The sequence below is a fragment of the Cyanistes caeruleus genome, chromosome 26 (genome assembly GCF_971803275.1).
Source record: "Cyanistes caeruleus chromosome 26, bCyaCae1.hap1.1, whole genome shotgun sequence".
Classification (NCBI taxonomy): Eukaryota; Metazoa; Chordata; class Aves; order Passeriformes; family Paridae; genus Cyanistes; species Cyanistes caeruleus.
This window is the reverse complement of record NC_141726.1, coordinates 3,437,611-3,463,777: the sequence shown is the minus strand read 5'-3', so window position 1 is coordinate 3,463,777 and position 26,167 is coordinate 3,437,611. Positions and strand designations below refer to the sequence as shown.

The 26,167-nt window shown below is 61.2% G+C and overlaps 1 protein-coding gene across 6 annotated transcripts; it reads right to left on the bottom strand.

Annotated features, from left to right (window-relative positions):
• Positions 1 to 25,790, bottom strand: DLGAP3 (DLG associated protein 3). 6 transcript variants are annotated; one of them, XM_086863373.1, is made up of 13 exons: positions 20,335 to 20,474; positions 20,197 to 20,270; positions 9,795 to 9,877; positions 6,081 to 7,164; positions 4,966 to 5,168; positions 4,384 to 4,498; positions 4,041 to 4,275; positions 3,209 to 3,549; positions 3,015 to 3,100; positions 1,905 to 2,329; positions 1,573 to 1,664; positions 1,229 to 1,372; positions 1 to 849 (listed from the first exon to the last, which is right to left on the bottom strand). In XM_086863373.1, the coding sequence occupies exons 4-13, from the start codon at positions 7,104 to 7,106 to the stop codon at positions 631 to 633; spliced, it is 2,886 nt and encodes a 961-aa protein (XP_086719499.1). In that variant the 5' UTR covers positions 7,107 to 7,164; positions 9,795 to 9,877; positions 20,197 to 20,270; positions 20,335 to 20,474; the 3' UTR covers positions 1 to 630. The 6 variants fall into 6 exon arrangements, with proteins under 6 accessions (XP_086719499.1, XP_086719498.1, XP_086719500.1 ...); XM_086863372.1 differs by having other exon boundaries at positions 20,197 to 20,481; XM_086863374.1 differs by having other exon boundaries at positions 4,384 to 4,450; positions 20,197 to 20,468.
• Positions 25,791 to 26,167: the final 377 nt, after the last annotated feature.

The following is a 26,167-nucleotide window of genomic DNA, read 5'->3' as shown; positions in this document are numbered from 1 at the left end:
TCACGTGTAGTTTCTGGTTTATTCCTTGGTTATATTTATATATGTATACAGGGGAGGGAGCCCTGGGTCCCCATGGCACCTGAGCCGCAGGCGGAGGGAGCAGCGAGGGGGACCCCTTTGTCCCCACCACATCTCAAAGCCTTGTGCCAGCAGGGCAGGGCTGGGGGCTGTGGCTGGGCAGGGCTGGGGGCTTGTCCCCACCACACACCAGGGGATTGCACTGAGTACAGAGAGGCGGGGGGGGGCCTGCCTGCAGCCCCCTCCCCTCCAGCCCAGCAGGGCTGGGTGCCGAAGGTCACCTCTCTTTGGGTTGGGATGCAGAGGCGGGTGTGCAGAAGGGCTGGGGAGTGGGAAGGGGACAGAAAGCTGGGACACAGCCCCAGGGAGGGCAGAGGGAGGGAGAGCCCTGGACCCCAGGAGAGGCTGGCAGGGGCATGCGGGCGGGGGGCAAGGGGACGGGGCAGAACCGGGCTTTGCGTTCACCCGCCGTTGGATCCACGAAAGGGCTAAGATAGAAAAGAGAGAAGCTGTGAGTGGGGCCAAGAGCTGCCCCAGGGTGTCCCCGCGGCCCCTCATCACAGTGAGCTACGGCCGCGCCGTCCAGTCCGGGTAGAAAAGCGGAGGCTGCGGTCACAGCCGGGTCTGCGCCTCGGGGATGTAGATCTCGATGCTGTCCGCGCTCTCAGTGGCTGAGCTCTGGCGGAAGGAGGCGGCTCGCTTGGCTGCCAGGAGCCGCTTGCGGGCCTCCTGCCGCTGCCGGTCCACCGAGTCCAGGGAGCGCTCCTTCACCGGGTGCACCTTGGAGCGGGGCGGCTTCTTTGGTATCGGGGGAGGCACCTTCTTCTCCTCCTGCACAGACAACAGGGGCTTCAGGCTGGGACTTCCCAGGAATGGGCATTCCAACGGGCTCACCACAGCTGCTGCCACGGGTGCCAAAGCCAAAGCCATGGTGAGAGGCTTCACAGACCCTCCCACAGGCTGCAAGGGTTGCACATCCCTTTAACCATCCCGTGCCAGGACCCTGCCAAGCTCTTTGCAGGCAGCTGGCATACGTCAGTGGGAGAACAGCCCTTCTCTAGCCTCTCTTTTTCCCAGCTCTGTTTTTCAAGGGTTTGCTACTTGACTAAACAGTCACCAGTGAGAGCCCAGCAGTAGTTTCAGTGCAGATGTGCTTGGGGATCGAGGAGAGTGACAAGTACAAGTGCCAGTGGCAGGGCCCTGCCCTTACCTTGGGCTCCATGATCTTCCACCCATTGGCCTTGAGCTGCTGAAGCTCCCCAAACTTCATGCTGACATCCTCAATGGAGAGCTGCAGGAGGTCCCAGAAGCCAGCCAGATCTTGGAAAGTGGGCACAGGGAATGCGTTGGGATCCTGTGGGGACAGAGGGACACAGTGTCATCATCATCCATTGCTGGGACATTGGCTCTGCTAGCCATAGTGCCATCCCACCCCCCTGTGCTGGGGGCTCCATATCCAGCTCTCCTGCATGGTGGTCCACAGTCACTGGCTGAGAGTATGAGACATCCCCCTCCCCACCACAGCTGACCTCTGACACCGCTGCCCACACTCACCATGTTCTGCTGGCAGAGGCGGTAGAACTGCTGCACCTTCTGGGACATGAGGAGCTGGGCACTGCCCACCGCGCTCCGAATCTTCTCCAGGACTGGAGGGAGAGCAGACAGTCACAAGCAGCTCAGAGCCCTCCAACACATCGTGTCTTTTTTCTCCTTCATATCCCTCTGGCCCCAGAGGGTTTCCCAGTGTTTCTTGCCCTCACCCAACCTCTTTAGCCTTGGCAGGGAAGATGCTCCAAGGTGGAAGGACTGCAGGGCAATGACTGTGCCCCCCCAGCTTTGCAGAATCCCCAGCCCCTCTCTTTGCTGCGACACCCCACCCGACTCACTCTCCTCGGGCAGGTCATAGTCCTCCGCTTCCCTCTCCATCTGCTGGCACCAGCCCTCCATCTTCTCCACCTCTGCCTGCAGCAGTTTGATGAACCACTCCCCGTCCCGGTGGCACGGGGAGGCGCGGCCAGAGTCAGGGAGGCTGCGGGAGCCCCGCTCTATCCAAGCGTCCCGCCGGGGCACCTCCACCGTGTCGTACTGCAGCTGGTAATCCTCGCGGTACGCCCACTGCCCCTGCGTGTGCACCGTCTTGTACACGGCATACTGCCGGCCCGACTCGGGCTCCGAGGAGTGCCGCTGGAAGGGCCGCCCGAACTGCAGGGCTTTGTCCTCGGTGGCCACAGCCAGGCCGGTGAAGCCCTCGAGCTCCAGGTCCGCCTGCACGCCCGCTGTCACGCTGTTGGAGCGCTTGAAACGCGCTCGCCTGCGGAGATAGAGAGAGCGTGGGGACCCTGGCGGCCAGCAGGGATTGTTCTGTTCCCCTACCAGGTACCGCGGCGGCAGGGGCAGGGTGAGGGATGCCCACAGATAGGATGGGGCTGGGTATGCCGGGGTGGATCCCGAAGCATTCAGGGCCACAGGGACAACCCTGAGAGCAGCTGCGATCTGCCAGTCCCTCATCTCTGCTCCCAGCCTGTTTCCATGGCTACCAGCACTGGACTGAGGATGGAAAGGAGCTTGCACCAGGCTTCATGGGCACAGTGCCAGAGCTCCCCTCCCGCTGGCCATGCGGGTTCTGGAATACCTGGAATTCCCATTCCAGCCAAAATGTCGTGGTTAGCTGCAGAAATGCCCAAAGGTTCATCTGCACCTGGCGTGGGCTCAAAGCTAGGGGCTGAGCCCAGCAGAGGAGACCCTGCACAAGGCAGGAATAGGGAAGCCCTTTCCCTGGGTGGCAGCAAGGACAAAGGAAAGGCCTAATCCTGCCCCAGGTGGGGGCAGCTAGCCGGGGATGGAGATGGTGCTGAGCTCTGGGGTTTCAGCCAGAGGAGAGAGGGAAAAGATGCTGTGCAGTAGTGGTGGTGCATGGAGCTCAGGAAGCCCCCAGGAACCCAATGCCTCAGTGCAGCAAGTGTGGCAGATCTCAGCCCAGTCCAGCCATGTAGTACCTTTTGTCCTCCTCCACCTGCACCCCAATGGAATGGAACTCCCTCTGGCTCCGGCTCTCTGTATCCGAGTCAGAGACGGCCTCAACCTGCCAAGGGGCAGAGGGAGAGCGCTGGAGGGCAGCCCCAAAATGCAGCGTGGTGGCTCAGCATGTCCCACACCACTCGGGCAGCCCACATGGAGGAGCGGAGCCCACCTGGACGCCGATGGAGGGACGCCACTTCCGCTGCCGAGCCAAGCTTCGCAGCTCCTCCCGACCTGGGATGGCCTTGATGATGAGCGTGGAGGGCTTGGGAGCAGCATGGGGCTGGACCGGGGGCAGGTCGAGGGCCACAGCAGTCACCTTGGAGCTCTCCAGGCTCTCAGCTGAGTTGCAGCGGGCCGTGGCATCTTTGGACCAGGCAGGGCTGCGGGTGACCTCGCTGGGCAGGTAGCTCTCATGGGTGGACTCGGTGCTGCTCTGCGCCGTGACGGAGATGAGAGGTTTGGCTTTGGTTCCTGGAGGGATGGGAGGTGGAGCTTTTCTGTAACTGAAGGCTGTTGTGGGAGAGGCGCAGGATGGAAAGGCACGTGAAAACACAGACACTTGCTCATTTCCCGCCACGAACAGGGGCCCCGGGGAATGCTGCCCCTCTCCTCCCACAGCGCAGGGATCATGGCCCCACAGGGTTTTCCCCATAGCTGGGTTAGATATTGGCCAAAGTTCAGAGGGGCTGTTTGACCATTTTTTGGGATTGGAAAACACCCCAGACCCACATTGGCCACATTTCTGCAGCACCCAGCAAGGGGCAGAGATGGAGACAGAAGTGGAGGGAAGGAGGGGATGGCAAAGGAGTGCTGGGGACACAGAGCAGCCCCCTGATTGGGACTGGGTGATGAGCAGGATGCTCGCACCCTGTTCCTGGCACTATAGGGGTCGAGGGCCAGGAGGTGGGCAGCAGCAGCCCTTGGCAGGTGCCCAGGTGAGCAAGCAGGGAGATGTGGGGTTCCCTCATGCAGCCAAGCCCTTGCCACCCCCCAGGACTCACAAGTGCTGGGCTTCAGGATGCTGCTGGTGATGGGTGGCCCAGGAGGGGCCGACATGGAGAAGAGTGAGAGACAGTCGTCATCCTGGGAGCAGCCTGCCTGGATGGCCCGCAGGTAGCTGTGGCTCCGCATGCGGAAGCAGCCGGGCAGGTCCAGCGCCTCCACAGCCTGCGACTCCACCTCACCGAAGACCGACTCGCAGACGGCCTCAAACTGGTGGTTGAGCTCATCGTTGATCTGGGGAAAGCAGTGGCTGAGGCTGAGCCAGGGCAAGGGATGTTCAGAGAGACATCCGCCACATCCCTGCCCCAGCCTGCCCTGTGAAACATGTGCCATGGAGCGTACCTGGCCAGTGGTGAAGGAACGCCCGTAGCTCTGTCCCCGCGGGAGCATTCGTGGTGGTGTGCAGCAGCTGGGACAGTTACAGATATATGAATCAGAATAGTGCCTACTTGAAAACCTAATGAGAGACAGTGGGAATAGAAGGGATCACACCAAAAGCAACACATTCCAGCAGAGCAGTCGGAAACACAGCTGCAGAAATTCTCCCACCGACCACTGCTGCTGTCCCCACTCCTCACTGCCCCCAAAACTCCACAGGGACTGGAGCCCATCTCAGTCATCCCCCTTTGAACATGCCTCTTGTCCCCACAGTCTGCACCTGGCTGCAGCAGCAGGGTCCCCTGCAAAAACCCAGCACATCCATGTCCTCCCCAGTGCCCTGACACAGAGCAGGGACCGGGCTTGGTGCTATTGTACTGGGGAGTGTGGCTGCAAGCAGGGACAGTGCTGTGAACAGGGACAGTCCTGTGAGTGGGGACAATGCCGTGAGCAGGGACATGCCACTTGTCCTCCCAGGGAGCCCAGGCCTATGGCCCCACTGCTGCCTGCAGTGCTGGGATGGGGCCAGGAGGCAACAGTCCTTACTTGGTCCTGGCCTGGTCAGCACTGGAGGAGCGGCGGTAGCTGTCTCGCCGCGTGGCTGCCCTGGGCAACACTTTGGCGCTGATGTCCGAGTCGGCGCTGTCCTCGTCACCCATGGCCTTGATGTAGCTGCCACTGCGCATCCGCCGGCACGGGATCTCCCCGTCCTTGCCCACCGGGTACCCACTCCACTCGTCCTGCGGCACCTGGAGCAGGAGGCAAGCATGGGAGGATATGGTGGCCAGGGTCCCACAGGCATACAGACCTGAGCCGTGTGCCAGACCAAGCCCAGCACAAATCCAGCACGTGTGCCCAGCTCCCCTGTCCTCCCCACACACCCGAGCTGCAGGGACAGACCCTGGGGGCTCCGACCCTTTGGAAAGCCCGAAAATCCAGGAGAGCAGATCCCTCCTAACAGCCACAGCTCCTCATTCCCACAACATGCAGCGGCACAGCAGCTCCCACCTCATGGCCCCCCTGGTGGAAGCATCTGGGCCAAATCCCACCCATGCCAGCCAGCACCCGCCTGACGTATCGGGCACCAGTCCCACCACGTGCTGCTGACGCCAGCACCACGGGGTCCTTATAGGGCAGTGGGGATGGTGTCCCCTGGGGCCCATGGCCAGTGCTGTGGGGCCAGCACCGTGTCCCAATGCCCCTGCTGCCAGTGGGAGACAGGTCCCAGCCACCCCCACCCCCAGCCAGCACAGCATTGCTGCTCCCTGTCTCCTTCCCCCAGGAAAGGGAGAGAAGAGTTAATTAGCTTTTAATTGGAAGGGGGGTGACCTAGAAGGGAGCCTGGTGATGAGGCAGGCAGTGGCACCCAGCCAGGCACACAGGCAGGATAAAAGCTGTGAGAAGGGAACAAGCGCAGGGCTGCTGGTTGGCCCTGAGCTGACAGAGCAGGTCTGACCCCAAACCCAGCACAGGGCAGGAGGCAGCAGATGGGCTTCAAGAGGATAGCAGGGACTGGCACAGGACCATGGGAATGGGGCACAGGTGCTGGGGACATGGGGCAGAGCTGGAGCATCCCCAGAGCACCCCAGGCTGCTGGATGGAGGTTCTGAGCACTGGCTTGCCCCACAGCACAGTCAGCCTCACCCTGCCCAGCCCCTCACCTGCAGGTACTGGTACGCCCGGTCTTTGGCCTTTGCTTCCTGAAGCATCAAGGTCTTCTCGGTGCCACCAGCGCTGGGATAGGCTTCACGGGCCTGGCTGACGGTCATGGTATGCCAGGCACTCCTCTTGAGCGTCTGGCCATCCAGAGACATGGACATGCCGGCACAGGCCAGGCATTTTCCTTCTCCACCGCCCTTTAGACTCTTCAAGGTCAAGTCTCTGAAGGCACTTTCAGGAGCGTCCACGCAGTACTGGGTGCCCTGGTCGGTGGCGTGCCGGCCGGACACCATGTAGCTGCTGTCGCTGTCCAGGTTGTCGTCGGAGCTCCACCAGCCCAACATCTTGGACCGGTGCCGGGAGTCCACCTTACGGTCCTTGCTCTTGCTACGCTTGCCATGGCGGGACTGGTGGTGGTGGTGGTGATGGTGGTGGTGGTGGTGGTGGTGGTGGTAGCCGTCCCCGCGGCCGTCCATCTTGGCACCGTTGTAGTCCCGCTTGGCCGGCGCCTCCAAGGAGTGGGACTTGGCAAAGAGCTTCTGGACGGAGTGGACGAGGTGGCGGATGCGGCTGGGGCTCTCACTTCGGGGCTCGGCGCCGCCAGCCCGGGGGTACTGCAGTGTGTGGAAGCCGTCGTGGTGCAGCGGCAGCTGCTTCTCGAACTGGTCCAGCAGCGTGGGGGGCAGGCGGTTGATCTTGCTGGCAGGGTGGGCGGTCGCCATGCATTCGTCGCAGGAGTCGTAGGGCTGCTGCGCGTGATGCATCCTTGGGAAGGTGCTGCTGGCGCTGGCAGAGGGCGGCTCGCTCAGGGGCCTGCCCGGGCACTCGCTGGCCACGCCGGGGCTCCGTGCCGGGCAGTAGGGATGCTCCAGAGAACACGGCTCGCTGGGGCTGAGCAGGTACGGCGGCTGGCCCTCGGGGCCGTGCAGGATGTAGTCGGCAGAATGCTCGCAGTTCTCTGGGATGCAGCGGCAGCGGTGGCCGGAGGAGGGCTGTGTCTGGCTACGCTCCCCATGGTAGCCCTTCATTATTTCAGCACCCACCCCATAGCCTCGGCATCTTGCAGGGATGCCCCTGCGGGCTCATCTGTGAGGACAGGGACAGGCACAGTGTCAAGACCCCCTCTGCACCCCCACCACCACCAGAACATTTGGACTCCTTCACAGGAACAAGCTAAGAAGGCTGAGAAGCTTCCAGGGCAAGATTCAGCCCTGGTTGAGGCCTTGTGAAGCACCAGAATCCTGGCTTTCCATGTGGTGATAGGAGCACAGTGCCTGGGCCAGGCACCTGGGGTTAGCCCCAGCTCAGGTGCTCGGAGGGGGCAGTGGGAAGGAGAAGGTGCTGCCAGCAGCCATGCAGGCAGCAGGGCCTGCAGACGGTGAGGGAGGATACGCTGCTATCAGCAGATCCTTGTTTTCTTCTCCAACACCAAATATTATGAAGTGTTTCTCCATTAGAAAGCAGCTCTGGCTGAGTTTTTCAGCCGTTGTGATTCACAGCGCCACTAATGAGCTGCCGCGGGGCACGGGGGGGCCACGCTCTGATGTGAGCCCCATCATCCAGCCCCACACGGAACTGTGGATGGTGACCCATGATCCAGGGTTCTCCTGCCCTGCAAGCCCTCTTGGCGGGGAGCCAGGAGTAGAGGTGCTGTGTGAGGGCAGCCCCAGGCCGAAGCAGGAGGATGGACGGCATCCAGCCAGGCAATGCCCGTGCCAGCTGACAGAACTGCCTGCACCCATGGAGGTTTGTGTGCCTTACTCTCCCTCAAAGGTCCTGTCTTTGGTTTGACTGTTAATGAGGAAATTACTTACTCTCCACAGTATCTCGGCTAATTAATAGGCATGGCTAACGCTCTTGTCGTATTTGGGCAGGGTGCTGTGGGCAGCATGTCTCCCAGACTGGCTGAAGGGAAAGGTGACCGTGGGATGTTCCATGTGGCACGTGGGGATTTGACCACGGAGACTGGAAAAGAGGGACACTGGGAGGGCCAGGGCTATGTCGGAGGGGGTTGTGCCCCTGAGCAGCCCTGGAGGAGAGAGTAGCTGGTGGTCCCCAAGGGGTGTGGGGACAGGCAGCGATGGCGTTTTGGCCCTGAGCAGCAAACAGGGCCCTGGGAACGCATCTGCCCTAAGCCACCACCACCTTCCCTCCCAGCTTCGAGGCTGTACCGCTCCCCACCCTCAGATCCCACTCCTGCTCTAACGAGGCTCCCTAATTGCTGAACGGAAGGTGCAGCTGGTACAGAAGATGCCTCTCCCCTCCCGAGAGAGCTGCTGTGAGGAGCACGAGCAGCAGCGTGGGATGGAGCTGCCTCTCTGCTCTGGGATCGAGCAGCAGGATGGAAGGACGGACTGGCAGACAGGCTCCCAGCCCAGATCTGCCTCTGCGGGCTGAGCTATCATCTCCTGCTCGGGAAGGGAAGCTCTCAGCTGATCCAAATATTGCTGCCGCGGCAACAAAAAGGAGTCAAAATATCTGCGGAGCCCATCAGCACGAGCCCGCCGGGCTTTTGTGCTCGGCAGGTGCAGGAATTCAACAAAGCCGTAGCTGCAGGCGAGGCAGCGCCGCAGCTCCCCCGCACCTGTGGAGCGCTGGCAGCGGGTGGGGACATCATGCCGTGGCGGAGGATCTATGTCCCAGCTCACCAAGGCGACAAAGGCGTCTATGCCCTGCCCAGGGACCAGCCGGGCTCCCTGAGAGCAACCTCGGGAAGGAGAAGGGGTTGGGAGTGACGCTGTGGGGCTCAGCTCAGGGTCCCCGTTCCCATGTGCCAGTAGGAATGGCCACCTGCAGAGGATGGGAGAGGCCACAGAGCCTACTCCTGTCCCCTGTGCCTGGAGGGTAGTGTGGGCAGGCTGGTACATGGGACTGGGGCAGCTGGCCAGAGCCTGGCTCATGAGCAGATGGCTGAGAGCTGGAGCTGTGTCCCTCCAAAGGCCAATCCATGGAGCAGCCCTTGGGATGGAGGGATTTGTGCCACCAAAGCACAGATTTAAGTCAGGGGGGGAAAACCCAGCCCAGCTGAATTTTGTGCCATTTAACACCAGGGTAATTACCACCAGTGGGAACCTACCGCCCACACAATTATGTGCTAGGATAAACTGGAAGAGCATAATTACCATTACAAATAACTCACTCCTCGCCTTTATTGCATCCTGCGCTGGGAGAAACTCCCCACCACTCCCCACCCATCACACCTCCCTCTGATGTCTCTCCCCATTGCAAGGGTCAGCACAGGGAGGAGAGTGGCTCATAGTCCCTGGTGCTCAAAGCCATCCTGAAATTCAGTCTCCTTCTTAATTTCCCATAGGAGCACTTGGCAGAGGCAGTTCCACTTCCCACCAGCTGCCCCAGGAGATCCCTGCCTTGAAGGCAGTGCTGTGCAAAGGCCCAGGGCTATAGGGATTCAGGGCAGACCCACCAGGAGCCTGAGCTTCCCTGGGACCCCATAGCACCCAGGATCCTCCCATCTTTCCTCAAGCTCCAGGAACATCAGCAGGGAGGTGAGAGGATGTCAAAATCCCACCACAGCGTCTGGGTCTGGCAAACCACCCTAACACAGGGCCTGGGTTTTCCAGCACTTCTAGGTCTAACCCCAAGAGCTGGGGTTGATGGCCCTGCCCTCAGGGGGTCTTGGCCCCCTGCTTTCCCCAGCAGCCCCACCAAGGGCAGCCCATACCGGGGTCCCAGTGAAACCTGTTGGTGTCACTCACCACCCAGCACTCAGGGGGATGCTGTCCTCATGGCCCCACCAGCAGCAGCTCCTCCACACTGGGAATCCCTGGGGCAGCAGGCTCTGGGGGAGGAACAGGAGTGGGGTGAAGCCAGAGCAAGGGTGTTCCTCCCCAAAACCAGCCTGAGACACCTCCCCCTGTATTTTTATCAGCCCAGCCTTCCATCCTCCCCTGAGACCACCCCACACCAGCACGGCAGCGGGGACAGCTCTGCACAGCCACAGCCACGTGTTTCACCCAGTTTAGCCCCAAAACCATCCCCAGTCCCATCTTTTTATGCAATTCCCTGCTAGCAGGTGCAGAGCTGGCCCAGCGGCCACCTCACCATCGACTTTCATTTGCTCTGGATCTGGCCACTTGCTCCACAAAACCTCCTCCCGCCACCCCGGCTTTCCAGCCTCACCAAAGGGACTTTTTTCCAGCTTCCAGCCTGCAAGAGGCGCGAGCTCGGCCCGAACTGCTCTGCAAATTAATGCAAGGTTCTGCCAGCTTGGGTCCTGCTGGGGACCTTTATGGCTCGGGATGAAAGCGGGAGAGAACAAACACACAGCGTGAGCGCCCGGCACTGCGCGCGAGCTGGAGCCGGGGAAAAAAATAAAATAAAGTGGTTTTCCCACTTAGGGGCTGAACAAATTTGATCTACGGTCGTTGGAAGAAAATAAATATGGAATACTGCCAGGTCGTTTCCACCATGCTTTTAATCTATTTACTCTTTCCCCACTCATTGTAAGAGAGAAGGATTGTGGAAAGCAAACATTTTATTTTATTACTAATTGTTCTGTTATTTTATGAGGTTGAATTAGTAACATTTACTCAGCCTGGAGGAAAATAAAAGAGTGGCTTAGTAAGAGATCACCTAATTTAGCACAGAAAGGGGAAAGGGGAAAGGTGAAGAAAGGGAAAGGGAATAGGAAAGTAAAGGGGATATAAAAGAGGAGAAGGAAAGAGAAAAGGGGGAAGTGGAAAAAACAAAAGGGAAAGAGGAAAAGGAGAAGAGGAAAACAGTGTGAGCAGGATGCTAAGATCACAGCAAATACACTGGCTGCAATCAGGAAATCAAAACAAATTACTGTTACTAAAAGAAAGCAGAGCAGCTGCAGGCAGGCACTGCCTGCAGAGGGCTGTGAGGGGTAGGATCCAACTGGGCACCGCCGGAAAAAAGGGATGAGGCAAGATTTTTAAAAAGTCATGACAAATGAACAAAAGCTTAGGAATTGGAGATGTGAGTGGAGCAGGAAGTGTTTACCGAGGCCACAGAGACGGCCACAGAGACGGCCACAGAAGCCAGCACAACTGGCTGGGACCTCAACAGGGCGGGGGGCTCTAGCACCCCAACAAATCTGGGGAACCCTGGTGCCCTGACATAACTGGGGGACTCTGGGACCCCGAGGCTGGGGGTATCTCCCCTGGCTCAGCCATGCCCTGGCACATCCTTTCTTCCTGAGCATGGGCACTTCCCAGGCACCAAACCCAAATCCACAGTGCCCCGGGGCTCCAGTCCAGCATGGCAGCCCTGCTCCACACACTGGGAGGCTGAGGACAGGCTGTTCAACGGGCTGGGCACGTTATTAAGCACATGATTAATTTTGGCACCAGCCCCAGCTGCCTGACAGCTCCTTCTCCAGGGCTGGGAGAGCGAGCGCGAGAGGTGCTGCCTCTGCTGATGCAGCGGTTGGTGGGATGAAAAATCCTGCAATGCAGCACTGCTTCTTAATGAGCCATTTGTCTTTGAGTTCTTCTTCACTCATTACCATGCCGGGAGAGGGATGGGAGTTGCCCCACGTCCCCATCTGAGCAATTACTCCTGGAGCAGAGCGAGGAAATACGGCCACGATGTGCCCAGCTGCCAGGGATCCCTGCACGGCTGCCAGCACTGGGACTCCCTGCCACAACATCACTGGCTTTGGCTTTTGCTACCACGGGGGGAACTGGAACCCCCTCCCAGCACGGCACACACAGCCCAGGACCACCCACCCTGGCCCCAGACCTGATTCTTTGGGGGCTAGAGCCGTGCTGCTGTGCTGGGTGTGCAAAAGAGCTGGAGCATCCTGGAGCTGCGAAGGCAGAGCCAGCAGAGAAAGGAGTCTGACACTCCAGCCCTGCAAAGCCTAAACCAGATCTTGGTGGAAGAGCCGCATCTTCAAAAGCCCTTTAGGACGGGGAACACCTGGGCATGGCAGCCAGATCCCAGGAACCTGGCTGAGAAGGAAAGGGGTGGCACAGGGAATGGCCATGGCAGCATCCCTGTGTAGGTGCAGGCAGAGGAAAGGCTGGCAGGGGTAAGAAGCCAGAAGCCCCATGGCACAGGCACCTCCAGCCCCCTCAGCCCCACAGCAATGCTCATCCTGCCCACAGGAGCCAGGACATGGCACAGAGGGCATCAACTGCCAGAGGTGGGATCCCACGGCCAGAGTGTCAGGAGTGCAGCCAGCTGAGTTGGGAGACCACTGTGGAGAGATCCCCTGGCCAGGCAGGGCTCCAGGGACTCCAGCCCATGACAGCTGGCACAGGGACTGTGGGCACTGAGCTGCACCAGTGATGCCCATGGACAGCTCCCCTCCCTTGGACACACTCAACATCTTCCTGCGCTGCCTGCAGCCAGCGGCAGCCAGCACGCTGCTCGGGTGCCCTCCAGGCCTTGGTGGGAAAGGGGGACATGCAGGTGACACTGGGGAGCCCACGGGGAGACCACAGCTTGATGTTCACCTGCAGCAAAGGGGAGGAACAAGCAGGGACATCCCCCTGTGCTGCGCTCACCCTGAGGGCTCTGCCCACACTCCCACCGGGCTCTTCACTCCAGCACTGCCCCAGGCAGGCAGGGGGCTCCAGCATCCCCCAGGAGTTAGATCTGCCTGTGCCAGAGCCACTGGGGGCCATGGCAGCCCCCTCAGGCCCTGCAGCTGTGCCAGGGTCCCCAGCTGGCAGGAGTGCTGGATGAACCTCATTTCCCCATCACCCACATTTTTCCCTCCTGCCACATGGAGCCACCAGCTAGACCATGCTGCCGAGGCTTAAAGAGCCACTTACTCCCCAGCCATGGGATATTGACTTAAGCCAGGGATCACTCCAGAGCCTCTTTGGTGAGCTCGGGACAGCACAGCCTTCTCACTGAGCATGGCAGCTCTGGCCATCTCCTGCCCATTTCCTCCAAACCCCTGGGCAAGCTGACCCTTCCATCCCCAGCTTTACTCCCACTGAGCCTCCATCAGGCTGGCACTGCCATCCCTGCTCTGCTCCTGCCAGGTGCTTGCTGAGCCAGGGCTCTCACCTGTCACCAGCATTGCTTCTCATCCTGCTTTCTCCAGCACTCGGCATTCTCCACTCCACCCCAAATAACAACCAGTCCAGACTGGTTCCCTTCATGGCGCCATCCCCTCCCACGGCTCTCCTGCAGCTGGGCCAAAGTTTCCAGGAATGGAGAGGAAGCAGAGCCCTTGGTCCTTGTGCCAGCAGGGATGCTCCGGGCCATCACATCCCATTCCCAGGCTGCATCCCTCGGGGCCAGGGCTGGGATGAGCACAGAGAGCCCGAGGCATGGCACAGCCCAGCTTGCCAGCAGAGCCAAACTGCCGCTTTAATGGATGGGCTTAATTTGCAAAGCTGATGAAAACCTAAATATTTAAATACATAATTCTGCACAATGCTCTTAGCGTGGGGACAGAGCAAGGGGAGGGGGGGCACGGCTGGTGAGTGAGGACATGGTGGGCATGGGGGAATGCTCTGGTGGGACCACCTGGATCACCTGGGCCAAGAGCAGCTCCATCACAGTTTGGGGACCATGCACACCCCTGTCCCCAAAGCCAGCAGCACCCACAGAATGGGTGCCATGGGGTGCTCTGCTGTTGGCACTGGAGACCTGCTCCACCATCAGAAGCATCCCAAGAGAAATGTGGGGAAAAGGGAGTGTGGTCTAAGCTGGGGAGCTGTGAAGGGCAGCGGGACAAGCCCCCATGAAGATTACACCACCGATATTCCTGCTACAACAGCTTAGAGAGAAAAGAGATTTGCAGGATTTATCAGCAATACAAATTGAATATTTAATTTTAGCTGCAGGGGAGGAGTGGGGGCTCATCCCAGGGGTACACGGAGGTGTGCAGATGGTGGGCCTGGAGAGGTGCTTCCAGCTCTTGGGGGAAAACTGGTGTCAGGGCCATTGCCATAAGCCAGAGGGGCTGGACAGTGTCATGCCAATGGAACTGTGCACCCTCTGCCCCACCTGCCCCTATTCCCACCTGCCACTCACCAGCTGCCAACTGCACAACACAGCCTCTGCCAGCATGTGGGAGCTCCTGTGGGATCATCCTCACATGAACCACATGTGTGGGCCCAGCACCAGGGATGCTCTGGGGATGCTCAGGAGGGGTCCTGACCCCACACCCTCCCCTGGGCCAGCCCTGAGCCAATGAGTGTTTGTTTCACTGTGCTCCCCTCTGCCCTGACCAGGATGTACCCAGTGAGACTGTGCCTGGGTGAAGATGTCCCTGGGTGAGGCTGTTTGCCACCCAGATCACTTACTTTGAAGAGAATGGGGCTGGAGGCTGCAGGAAGGGAGACCAATCTGAGTATCCTATGGGATGGGGTGGAGGAACCCCCAACAGTACCCTCTCTACAGCACCAGAGCAGGGGCAGAGGACAGGCAGCAACAGCCCCCTGCCAGCTGTGAGAATGGGGTTTCTGGCTGGCCCCAAGCCCAGCACGGGGTCCCCGTGGTGCCACTGAGCCAGGTGCCCGTCCTGGCTCACCACTCCACGGCCAGTGTGCCGTGCTGGCACGGGTGCCAGTGCAGGGAGGGCTGGGGGAGGACAGCAGAAGATGAATGAGGGAGTCGGGAGGCTAATGGCATTGTCTGGAAAGTAGGTCGTGTGCTGAGCAAAAAGATATTTATATCAAAGCTCGTTCCTCCGCAGAAGCTCCTGAGCTGGGTACAGGCAGCACCACGAGCCCATGGCTGCTGCTCCACACCTCCGTGACACCCATGTGGCACCCTCATGGAACTCCACACCCCCACGGCACCCCCTACCCGACCCTGGGCACCCGCCAGCCCCAGGGCTGTCCCGCTCTGGGGTGACAGTGCCTGAGGTGAAGTCATTCTGATGGAATGGCAGCCGTGGCAGCTTTGCCTTTTTCTGACCTGGCTGCAGGCACTGGGCACTGAATGGTACCAAGTTTTTTTTATTTTAATGCAACCTTTGCCAAGGTGTGATACTGTCCTGGACACTCGCCAGCTGGGCACAGTCAGCCCAGGATAGCCACGGTGGGTCCTGCCCAGACCAGCCCCAGGCCCACTGCACCACCCTGGCCTCTCCCAGCTCTCTAACCCAGCTCTGACCATGCTCCTCATATCCTGCATCACCCCTGACCTGAGCTTGGGCCAGGTCTCAGCCTCATTGTTAAACTCAGTCACCTCCCTTCCCTCTGGGAGGAGACCTGTGCCCAGGATCCCTCCCTCCAACCTCCAGCCTTACCAGAAAAGCCAAGAAATCATCCCAGAGAGCCCAGATGGAGTCAGGTGGTTTTGGCTCCTCTGGCCATGCTGCCTCAGCTGTGGACATGACCTAGCCAGCAGCCATGGGGCCATGCAGCCCTGCTCTCCTGTGCCCATCTTCATCCCACACCTGGCAGCCTGCAATCCAGCACGGGAGCAGGTTCATTTCCCATAATAGCTGTGTCGGCTGAATTTACAGCCTCGCTCCGAGTTATTAATAATAATGGCCTCTCTCTTAAGTAGGGCTTTTCATCTGCCTCAGAGTCCTTTCCAGAGGATGTCTGCAGCATTATCACCATTTTATTCTCGTTTCAGTGGGCACAAGAGTGAGATGGAGAAGGGGCAGCTGATCTGTGGAGCACACGGTCCCACAGAGAGCCTAGCTACGAAACCCCCAGGGAAGCTGGAATGCCTAGGGCCTGTTGGGATGCAGCCATAGCATGGAGGCTCCTGCCAGCCATGCCGTGGTGATTTACACCGGCAGCGAGCCTGGGCCCTGCCACACGGATAAATCCACTTCAGGCAGCAATAAACCAGTGTCACCACATCGGTAATCCGCAGCACTCCCACCACCGTGAGGAATCCAGGGGCAACGCACACGTGCTGATAAATCCAGAGCTTGTCTCAGCAGGGAGGTCCCTGGGGTGGAAATCCCCAGTGGAGCCGTGGCCGGAGGAGTGGGTGCAACCAGGCTCTCATGGGACATGCCAGCAAGGAAGACCCTGGGGATGGATCCAGCACGTGGGACTTGGCCACGTGGGACTGGGGCATCCCTGAAACGCCCCCTGCGCGTCCCCCCATCCTGCCCACCCACCCTGGGCGGCTCCGGTGTCTCCCCACCATGCGCCGCAGCGGGGCTCGATGGGCAGATTTATTCCCCTGTAAGAGCTTTGATCTGAAGTTATTTTTTGTTTACTAGCAACAAGGTATTGTAAATATATCTTTGCCGATAATTATAGAGTCTAGGCGCACACCTTAATCTCCATAAAATATCAGATGCTACAATTTGCCTGATTTAATGAGATTGGAGGCTGATAAGCCGCTGAGGTAAGCTGTAAACTTGGGGGGGAGGAGGGAAATGACTGCAAATGTGCTAAACCGCCTTCGTCCTCCTCCTCCTCCTCCTGCCACTGCCACGTGCCCAGCCCGGGAGCATGTGCCCAGCCCCATAGCCCCCTGCCCAGCTCCCAGGGTGTGCCAAGGCTGCGCCACAGCAGCTTCACGCAGGGATGGGCATTTAGGGCAAACGGAGCTTTTTATACAATTTGCCTCATTAAAACTCCAAGAGCTGAGCGCGGCACCAGGCTGTGTCCAGGGGCTCTGCCTCGGCACACTCTGTTCCCCGTGGGCCCCGTGCCTTGCCAGGGGGAGCCAGGCCAGGTCCATGTGCCAGCCGAGGTGCGAGGACAGGGTCCGCAGGGGACACAGCTGGGCTGCACAGGCAGGTCAGGATGCACATGTGTGCACGTATCCATGTGACTCCGGGTGTGTCCAGGTGTGTCCAGGCATGCACAGCCCTCCCTGGCACCACTGGCCATGCCAAGGGCAAGCTGGGCTGAGGGGTCCGTGCTGCATGCAGGGGGTGGCCCAAGGCCACCATCCTGCATAGCCACAGTCGTGCCCATGCCATGTCCCTCTGCAGACACAGGGGTCTGTGCAGTCCCAGGTGCCCGGGGTGGGGGTCCCCTCCTGCAGGCATGGGGGGGGGCCGCCTGGAAAGCAGGAGGCTCCTCCTAGTAACGAGCAGCCCGTTTCCACAGCAACCTTAAAGGCCCACAGGTGCCGCCTCACCAATGGACCGGCTATAGCATTTCTGGGGGACACCCAGCCCATCTCCCTGCCCAGCACCCTGGCCTCATACAGCACGCTGTCCCACCCAGCCAGCAGCCCCCAATCCATCTCTCTAGATAACACCTGGGCTCACCCACAGCCCCCTCCCTGCACTGGGACCCCCAAAGGCTGCAGACCCCCTGCAACGAGACAGGACCCCGCAAACTTCCCCTGCGCCCACCCTGACATCACAAGAAGCCAGTGGTGACCTACAAATGTCAGGCTGACAGGTTAATTAATTTCCCTCTTCCTTGGGCTGTTATCAGATGGAATCAGACGTCACCTGAGACTGTTAATTGGGCTAATTATTCCAGTTTCAGATTTTAAATAATTAGTTACTGTTGACTCCAGCCCAACTTCCACATTTTTCTATAAAAAGGTCAGATGGTTCCTGGATCCCAAAACCCATGAGATGGAGTGGAGGGACTGCAGCAGGGGCCAAGCACACCAAGACTCCTGAGCTGGCTGGGGACACTGGGGACAGCATGGCTCCCACCAGTGCCATGTACTCATGCTGGTGCTGGCAGGAGAGGGACATCCTCTGCCTCAAAGGCAACAGAGGGAAGCCAGGAGAGGGAAGGGGGTATGGAAACACAGGGTGGAGGATGGTGGGGTGGGAGGGAGTCCCTTTCTCCCTCCCTACTCTAGCACAGTGTCAGCTGGCCCAGGCTGAGTTCCTTGCTCAGGTTGAGCCACAGTAAAGCCCCCAGTGGAGCCCAGATCCCGTTGGGCACCTCATCCCTCCTGGTTTGACTCCCCAGGGCTGAAATCTCAGTGCAGGGTTTTCAGCAGCTGTGATTTTCCCACAGGGTTTCCCTGCGGACACTGGGCACTGGGCACACAGGCAGTACCTGCCCTGCAAAGGGTGACGGTGGCCAAAGCTATACCTGGTGCCCACGGGCTCCCTGCAGGGGCTACCTGTCACCTGCCCAGGGCATTGTGGACAGGGACACGCTGGGCAGAGGGACAAACAGAACCAGCTCATCCCCGGGCTCATTCCCTCAGGAACACCATGCTTTCTCCCAGCCTCATCCCAGCTATTAATAGCCTTCACTAGCCTCCTCGGGAGCCATTTGCATATTTGATTGCAACTCCGGGGCGGGGCAGGGCCTCTCAATCAGCCGCTCCCGCAGTCTCATTTGCATGGGTTGACATTTTGTTCTGGGAGCAGTGACACCGGCACTGCGGTTGGGGACACGGTTCTGGGGGGCCGAGGTGAGCACGGTGCCACCAGCCAGCAGCGCTGCCCCAGGTGCTTCACATCAGCCAACCTGCGCCTACCGGCAGCACCAAGCATGGCCGGCAGCCCCTCCCTGGCTGTCCCTGTCCCGTCAGGGAGTGCTGGAGCCTTGGTGGCCCATGTCCCCACATGCCCTGTCCTGCCCTGTCCTGCTCTCCAGCCCGACTCACAGCACCCCGTCCCTGTCCGACTTGCCCGGCGGGACGATCAGAAGAGCCAGGTGGAGGGAAGGCTGTGCCCAGCCCGGCGGGCAGGGTGTGGGGCGCCGGGAACACCGGTGGGAGGCAGGGCGTGGGGTGACAGCCACACAGCTCTGGGTGGTTTCCCGTCCCACCAGCCCTGTCTGGAACTGCCGCACATCAAAGGTCAGAGGCAGGGCGGGACGTCCCCAGGGAAACGGGGAGACCTCGAGCCCCAGCGCGCCCGTGGGCACCCCCAGGGGGAGCGAGGCTTGGGACCGCCGCCGGGCCGGTTCGCTCTGCAGAACTCGCGGCGTGGAGCCGGGGCCTGCGGCGGGGGATCAGCACCGGGGACAGCGCCCGCCGCCAGCGCCACCACGGCCAGCGCCACCACCGCCACTGCGGCCACCATGGCCACCACTGTCACTACGGCCACCACTGCTATTGCCGTGGCGCCACCGTGGTGGCCACCAGTACAGACTTCCACCACGATAAACTCCCACCACGAGCACTACTGCCACAACCACTACGGACACCACTGTCACCACGGCCACCACTGCCACTATGGCCACCACTACCACTAGTGTCACCACACCGCCCAACAACATGTGCCACAGGCGGCCGTCCTGCGGCACCGGCACCAGCCCCTGTGGCAGCCCCAGGCCAGGGATGTGCCAGACAGCGGCAGGAGGAGCTGGGCGGCTCCAGGGCCCCGGGCAGACAAAGCCGGGAGCTGTGTCCCAGGACGCCCTTGCTTTCCCCCGGCTCTTGGCATCACTTGGCAGGAAAAAAACAAGCCAGAGTGAGGCATAGGATCAAGCCTCAGGATGACAGGGATCGGGAGAGGGCTCTGCTGCTTCCCTTCCTTCTGCCTCGGTTTCCCCTCCAAGAAAGCACACCGGCGATACAGGTTTGTGTCACGGAGAGGCAGGATGGTGGGGGAAACCACGGAGCGGTACAGAAGGACCCAACTGCCACTGTGACTGTGCCAAGGAGAGAACTGAAGACAAGCAGGCCTCGAAGCACAGATGTCGGCACCGGCTGTGCCGCTCCCCGGCAGCGGGGCCGTCTGGCAGGCAGAGCTGGGGCTCTCCCGGCTTGCTTGTACGGACCGACACACACACACAGAGGCGACCCTGTCCCTCGCATGCACAGAGGTGCAGCCCTGCCCTGCTCCCCACACCACCAGTGAACAGGCCCCACTCGGCACACCCCCTCCCCCAATGCTCCCAGCCCCCAGCCTCAGCACACACCCCCCTGCAACACACACAGCCCCCGGCCCCGGTGCACCTCCGCACAGCGCGCAGCTCCCCGCCCAGCTCCGCAGGGAACGGGAGCTGAGACCTCGGGGCTGGGATCTCCCCACCCTGGTCGGGCGAGCTTCCCGGCTGTGCCGAGGCTCGTTTGAGCGAGGGCTGCCCGGGAGCCACAGGCTGCACACCGAGGCGAGAACGTGGCTGCCAGGGAGGAGGACTGGGCTAGGAAAGCGTTAGGGCTGGGGGCTGCCTGGGGGCTCCCGCTCTGCCCGGCCCGGGGGTGCTCGCTGAACTGGCACAGCCGAGCACAAAGCAGGGCTCTCCCAGGACTGGAGCTCCGCACGGAGCCCCCTGCAAGCAGCCAGGCCCTCCCACCCACCACCCCACTCACCCTCCGCCGCTGCTAAGCCATGAAGTTGCCGGCCTGAGCTCGGCAGGAGTCGGAGGATGGCCGCGGCACAGCGGCTGGATTCCCTCTGATCCCGCGAATTCCCTGCGGGCCGCCCATGCCGCGGCCAGGCCGCGCAGCGAGGCCGGAGGCGTCCCCGGGGTCACGGCCACCCACGGCAGCGCGGCGGCGGCGGCCACGCTCCGGGTGCCGACACCGGCACCGGCACCTTGCAGCCGGGAGAGGCGGTGGCGGAGCCGTCGCCCCCGCGCGCTGGGGACACACCCACGCGCGCTCCCCGGCGCGCTCGGCCACCCCCGCGCACCGACACGCACCCCCGGCAAGGGGCTGCCGGCAGCGCCCCACGCCCACGCACCGCCCGCACGGACAGACGGACACGCGGCCCCGCGCACTGATGGATGGACGGACACCGGCCCCACACCCTAATGGATGGACGGACACCCAGCCCTGCATGGACAGACGGACACGCGGCCCCACGCACTGATGGATGGACGGACACCCAGCCCTGCATGGACAGACGGACACGCGGCCCCACGCACTGATGGATGGACGGACACCCAGCCCTGCATGGACAGACGGACACGCGGCCCCACGCACTGATGGATGGACGGACACCCAGCCCTGCATGGACAGACGGACACGCGGCCCCACGCACTGATGGATGGACGGACACCCAGCCCTGCATGGACAGACGGACACGCGGCCCCACGCACTGATGGATGGACGGACACCCAGCCCTGCATGGACAGACGGACACGCGGCCCCACGCACTGATGGATGGACGGACACCCAGCCCCATACACTGATGGATGAACAGACACCCGGCCCTGCACGGACAGACGGACACATGGCCCCACACCCTGATGGACAGACAGACACGCAGCCCCAGACACTGATGGATGGACAGACACCGGCCCCACACCCTGATGGACAGACAGACACACAGCCCCACACCCTGATGGATGGACAGACACCGGCCCCACACCCTAATGGATGGACATACATCCAGCCCTGCATGGACAGATGGACACATGGCCCCACACCCTGATAGATGGATGGATACCCAGCCTTGCACACACAGATGGACACTCGGGGGCCCTTCATCACTGAACCTCATGACTACATGGCCACGTGCACCTCGCTGCACACACTCCCAGCACCTCATGCACCCCACACCCACACACTCCTCTGCACCCCACAGGCCCCTGAGTGCAGCCCTTGCCCCCAGCAGCTCCCCATACACACCTGCTGCACAGGAACCATGTGGCTCCCCTACCATGGGGCTGTCCCCAGTGTGCCCCCACCCAGAGAGGGCCCAGGGGAGCCTGAGGCATATGGATGTCATAACACAAAACATGAAACCTGAGGCCATCCCTCAGCTCAGCTTCACAGATGGCACCAACCTGGGGTGCATCAACCACCACAGGGTCTCACCCCAACCTCACATCTGGGGACACCAACTACAGCAGGGACAGCCACTTCCAAGGCATACAGTCATGCAGTGTTTCCCCACTATCAACCAGTTCACCATTCCCAAACAAGTGTCCCAGCACCTGCTGTGCCACCACAGTACCTGCATTCCTTCAGGAAGATGAGAGGTTCCCCAGGAATGGGAAATCAGCAGGTCCTGTCACAACAGGACTTGATACCTTCAGCTTTTGTAGTCCTCTCACTCCAACACAGCACCCCCACATGTCCACAGACAGGTCGTTCTCCCCCTTCCCTCTGCCCACCAAAAACTTCAGCTAATTCCTGGCCCAAACAGCTCCTGACAGTCCTGCAGGAGAGGGCCAGACAGGCAGCAATGCCCCATCACCACCTGCTGCCCAGAGCTGCTGATTTAAGGCCAACCAGACTCCTGGTGAAACACTGAGTGCTGGCAACCACGCCGTAAACATCTGCTCTTCCAACAGCATCATGATTCACAGGCTATTAATTGGGGCACAGCAGCACTGGGAACTGTTTGCATCCCCTGGCCTTGCTCAGAGCCACAACTCGCTGCTGATAAGGTCTGGGTGTCGGAGACAGAGCCAAACCTGGCAATCCACTGGCCACAGTGGAGCCTCACCGGACCGGCCATGGGGCACAGTGCCCAGCTCCTACACCAGCTGCATGGACATGTGGTAGCAATGCAGAATGAACCCCAGGAAAGCACCAGCAGTGGTGCCCAGTGCTTGGCAGGAACAGCCAGAGACACTGTGCCCACCAGAGCAGGGGCAGTGGGCAGGCTGCCTCTCTGACAGGGTGCATTGGCAGCTGCTGGGAGCGCTCTTCAAGTCACTGTCACCAAACATCAGCGTGCTTCCATAGCTGCTGAGCACTCACTCCCAAGGGTACTGACTTCAAGGGGAGCCACAGAGCAGACCCTGCTTGGGCAGCATCAAACAAAGGCTGTGGGGAGTCTCCAACAACAGCCAAGAGAAATCTGAATTCAGAAGCTGATTAGAAACCATGTCATGGCTTCTTCCTGCTCCAGCATTTGGGGAGGAGTGAGCTGGGGGGTGACACGGAAAATCTAATTAAGATTGAGGACAGGTTGCAGAGGCACTGACATAGGCACCGTGGGAGCACAGCTGCTTGTGGGAGGGGGACACCGGGTGCTGCAGCACCCCTGGCCCCGCAAAAATGGGGAAGGTACCAATTGATTCTTCTTAGTTCAGTGGGCACTTTCTCGCCTGCCACGTGCTGCAGCGGCTGACAGAGAGCAGCCCAGCCTCCCCACAGCTCAGCTTTTGGACCCATGGTGGCCAGGCCCTCTCTGTCCCCCTGCCAGTGACACTGTACAGCCCTGGGAATGAGCTGCTAAGCAGGACAGGGTGAGCAGAAGGGGCTCAGTCCTTCCTGGTGTGGGGGAGGTGAGTGTGGAGTGCTGAGCTGTCTGCTCTGTCCATAGCTTTCTAGGTGCCCCCCCGATGCTGCTGCTTGTAGAGGGACCGGCATTACAGGGCCATTGCAAAGGCCATGATCTGAAGCGATCTGTCAGATCTGTCCAGTGATCTGAAGGCCACTTTGTCAGAGCAGGCTTTACACATGGTTCTTGGGGATGGCAAGGCCCAGAGGCCTGGCTTGAAGGGGCACTACACAGGGTCTGCAGCATCGGGCAGCACTCCTCACATCCCTCTCCTCTTGCCCTCTGCAGAACCTGCCATGCCCTGTGCCACCTGCATCACAGGAATGTCCTCTCTGCTGTAAGGAGCTGCCACCCTATGGCCAGGGTGACCCCTGGGGCACGTCCAGCCTCAGTCCCCAGCCCTCTGCCCGCCCCTTGAGTCCCCCGCTGCTAGCAAGTCTCGCCTGCTATTCTTAGCTCTCCAGCGCTGCGCTCTCCCAGCAATGGCACTGTATATTACTATTATTGCTGGCTGCCAACATCTTGAAGCAGGCAGCCAGGATCATGATGGGGCTTCCACACCCCTGGTGACCTGTGATTCGGTCCTTGCTGGGCTCTGGTCTCCAACAGGCTATTTCAGGAAATCAGATTTAATGGCCAGAAGGAGCACAAGCCACGCATTCAGCCCCTGTGTTGAATCCAGGCTCCTCCTGCTTCTGCTCAGATCCAGATTTTAGCTTCACCTGTGTTGGCAATAAGGGCCAAGAGTCACCTTTGGCTCCAGATCCAAATTTCTGGCTGGGTGGGATCCAGGGTTTCGGCTCAGTTTGTTGGAGAGATGTGAGCATCTGCAAAACCTGGATCTGGAACCCCAGCCCCCACCGCAGCAGCACCACCTGGGCGTGAGACCCAGGTACGGGGCCAGATCCTGCCCATGAGGGTGGGCAGAGATGGGGAGACCCACACCAGCACAGCCACCAGCCACCCACACAGGCTCTGCATCCCACAGGTCCCGACACGGCTCTGCCTCTGAGTTACTAATGGGGAAGCTGAAGGAAGGGCCTCCCCCAAGCACCCCCAGCCTGGGCTCCCCAACAGCCTCCACTCCTCCCTTGCCTTGCCCAAGCTTCTGGGAGCCAGGCCCAGCAGGAGGACTGAGAGGGCTGGGGGCTGCTCCTCCAAGCCCACGTGGCACAAGCCTTGGAACTCAGGAGGGAGATTTGGGCACCAAGCTCAGCACCATCTCACCCAGGCTTGGAGGGAGGACACCACGGTCTTGTCACTCTGCTCCCTGAAGTAGGGATGCCTGGAGCTGGTGCTGGTGCCCTGGCTCAGTGGGGTAACAACACCCAGGGCAGCCTCAAACTTGGTTCACACCAACACCTCCCCACATCAGTGCTCCCACCACCCCCCACAGCCAAAAGGGGTCCTTCCAGGCTCAGATGTTCCATGGTCACTTTGATGGCTATTTTTGCATTCCCAGCCCTGCCAGCGCTGTAATAATGCTTGAAAGGGCTGACATGCTCCTTCCAGCCATGCCCGTCAAGCCAGTGGCCTTCTCCCTGCTCCATCCCCACACAGGCAGAGTCCTCAGGGGCTGGGAGTCATGGATGCATTCTGGGGAATAGTGGGAGCGTGGGGGTGAGAAACTGAGAAAGACCAAAAATTACAATCATTTCCTAAAGGAGAATCTGCACTGCTGACCAGATCCTGCTCCAACTTACACCAAGGAAGGTTGCCTGCTCCCAGCCTGGATTCTCATGGGGATAACCAGCTGGGTTCTGTCCCTTCTTCCCGGCCAGAGGATCTGCTGTGGGAAGCACAGCCCTGGACCCCGTGAGGGGGGTGACATGCAGGGCTGGATGTCACAGGATGGAGAAAGACCAGCGGTCCGAGCACCAACTTATTCTGCCGGTTTGGCACAGGACAGAGGGACCAGATCGACTCCTCCAAGAAAACCCAACAATCTGGGGGAAGGAAGGCAGCAGGAGGAGGGAGCACCCAGACAGGGACCCCCGAAGATCTGCTTGCCTGCCAGGCTGGGTTGGACCATGGTGCCTGCATACAGGGTGGTGGGCACAGCTCAGCTGGCTCCCCACGCCAGTTTCCGGCATCCAGCCAGTGCCGCCCCACCGGAGTGATGGGGAGAGGGATGCCCACTGGGCTGGGGAGGGGTCCTGGGCCTGCCCCGAGCCCTCTGCAGCGGGAGAACGCAGGATGGCAGGCGTCTCCATCCGGGAAAGGCTGGAGGGGCTGCGGGCTGTGCCTCCCTCCCCAATGCCTCGGGCAGCAGGAGATGGGGATGCCCGCTGGCAACCCTTCTCCCCCACCCACCGGGGAATCCTAGCGGAGCTGACCACCACGGTACCGGTGAGACGCCCCCGGCCACTCCCCGGCCCCCTCCTCCGCCATCCCCCCCCCCCCCCCCGTTCACCAGCGGACACCCGCTCGGCGGGGCTGGATGGGTCCGCAGGTGACACGTCCCGTTCCCGCCGGGCCGGTTCCGCACGTCTCCGGTGCCCCGTTGGTGAGAGCCCCCCTCCGCAATGAGCACCGCGGACCCTCGGGACTGCTCCCCCCCAACCCCCACGCTGGGCACCGCGGACCTCGGGGACCGGCCCCGCTCTGCTCTGGGCACCGCGGTGCCCCCGGGACCGTGGCCGCCCCCGCCGCTCTTACCCCGCTCCCGCCTCCTACATCCTCCGGCGGCTCCCGGGCGGTTCCCCGACGGCCCGGCGCGGCCGCTCCCGGCCCGGCTGCTCCCGGCCCGGCTCGGTTGGGCTCGGCTGGTCCCGGCTCGGCCCGGGCCGGCGCCCCGCGCGTGGGAGCGCGGCGGGCGGCAGCATGCGAGTGGCGGCGGCCCCGCAGTGCAGCGCGGGCGGGCGCGGAGCGGCGGGAGCGGAGCGGGGCCGCCGCGGCGCCGCCAAGACACGGCGGTGGATTTTCCCCGGGAGCCAGAGCGGGCGGCGGCGGCGCAAAATGGCTCCGGTGCGGCTCTGCCGCCGCCTCCCGGCGCCCCGGGACCCCCGGAGGGGGGGGATCGGGGGCAGCCGCACATGGGGCCGGGGAGAGATGCTGCTGGCGCGGTCTCTGCCGGGATGAGTGGTACCCACCCGTGGGCAT

What these genes read in the sequence shown, in the direction of transcription:
- DLGAP3 (XM_086863371.1), bottom strand. Translation starts at nt 7,106, where the DNA reads ATGAAGGGCTACCATGGGGAGCGTAGCCAGACACAGCCCTCCTCCGGC. An exon ending in CAGGTGGAGGAGGACAAAAG is followed by an intron (nt 2,330 to 3,014) that starts GTACTACATGGC and finishes CTATCTCCGCAG; the next exon opens with GCGAGCGCGTTTCAAGCGCT. An exon ending in GGAAGATCATGGAGCCCAAG is followed by an intron (nt 850 to 1,228) that starts GTAAGGGCAGGG and finishes TTGTCTGTGCAG; the next exon opens with GAGGAGAAGAAGGTGCCTCC.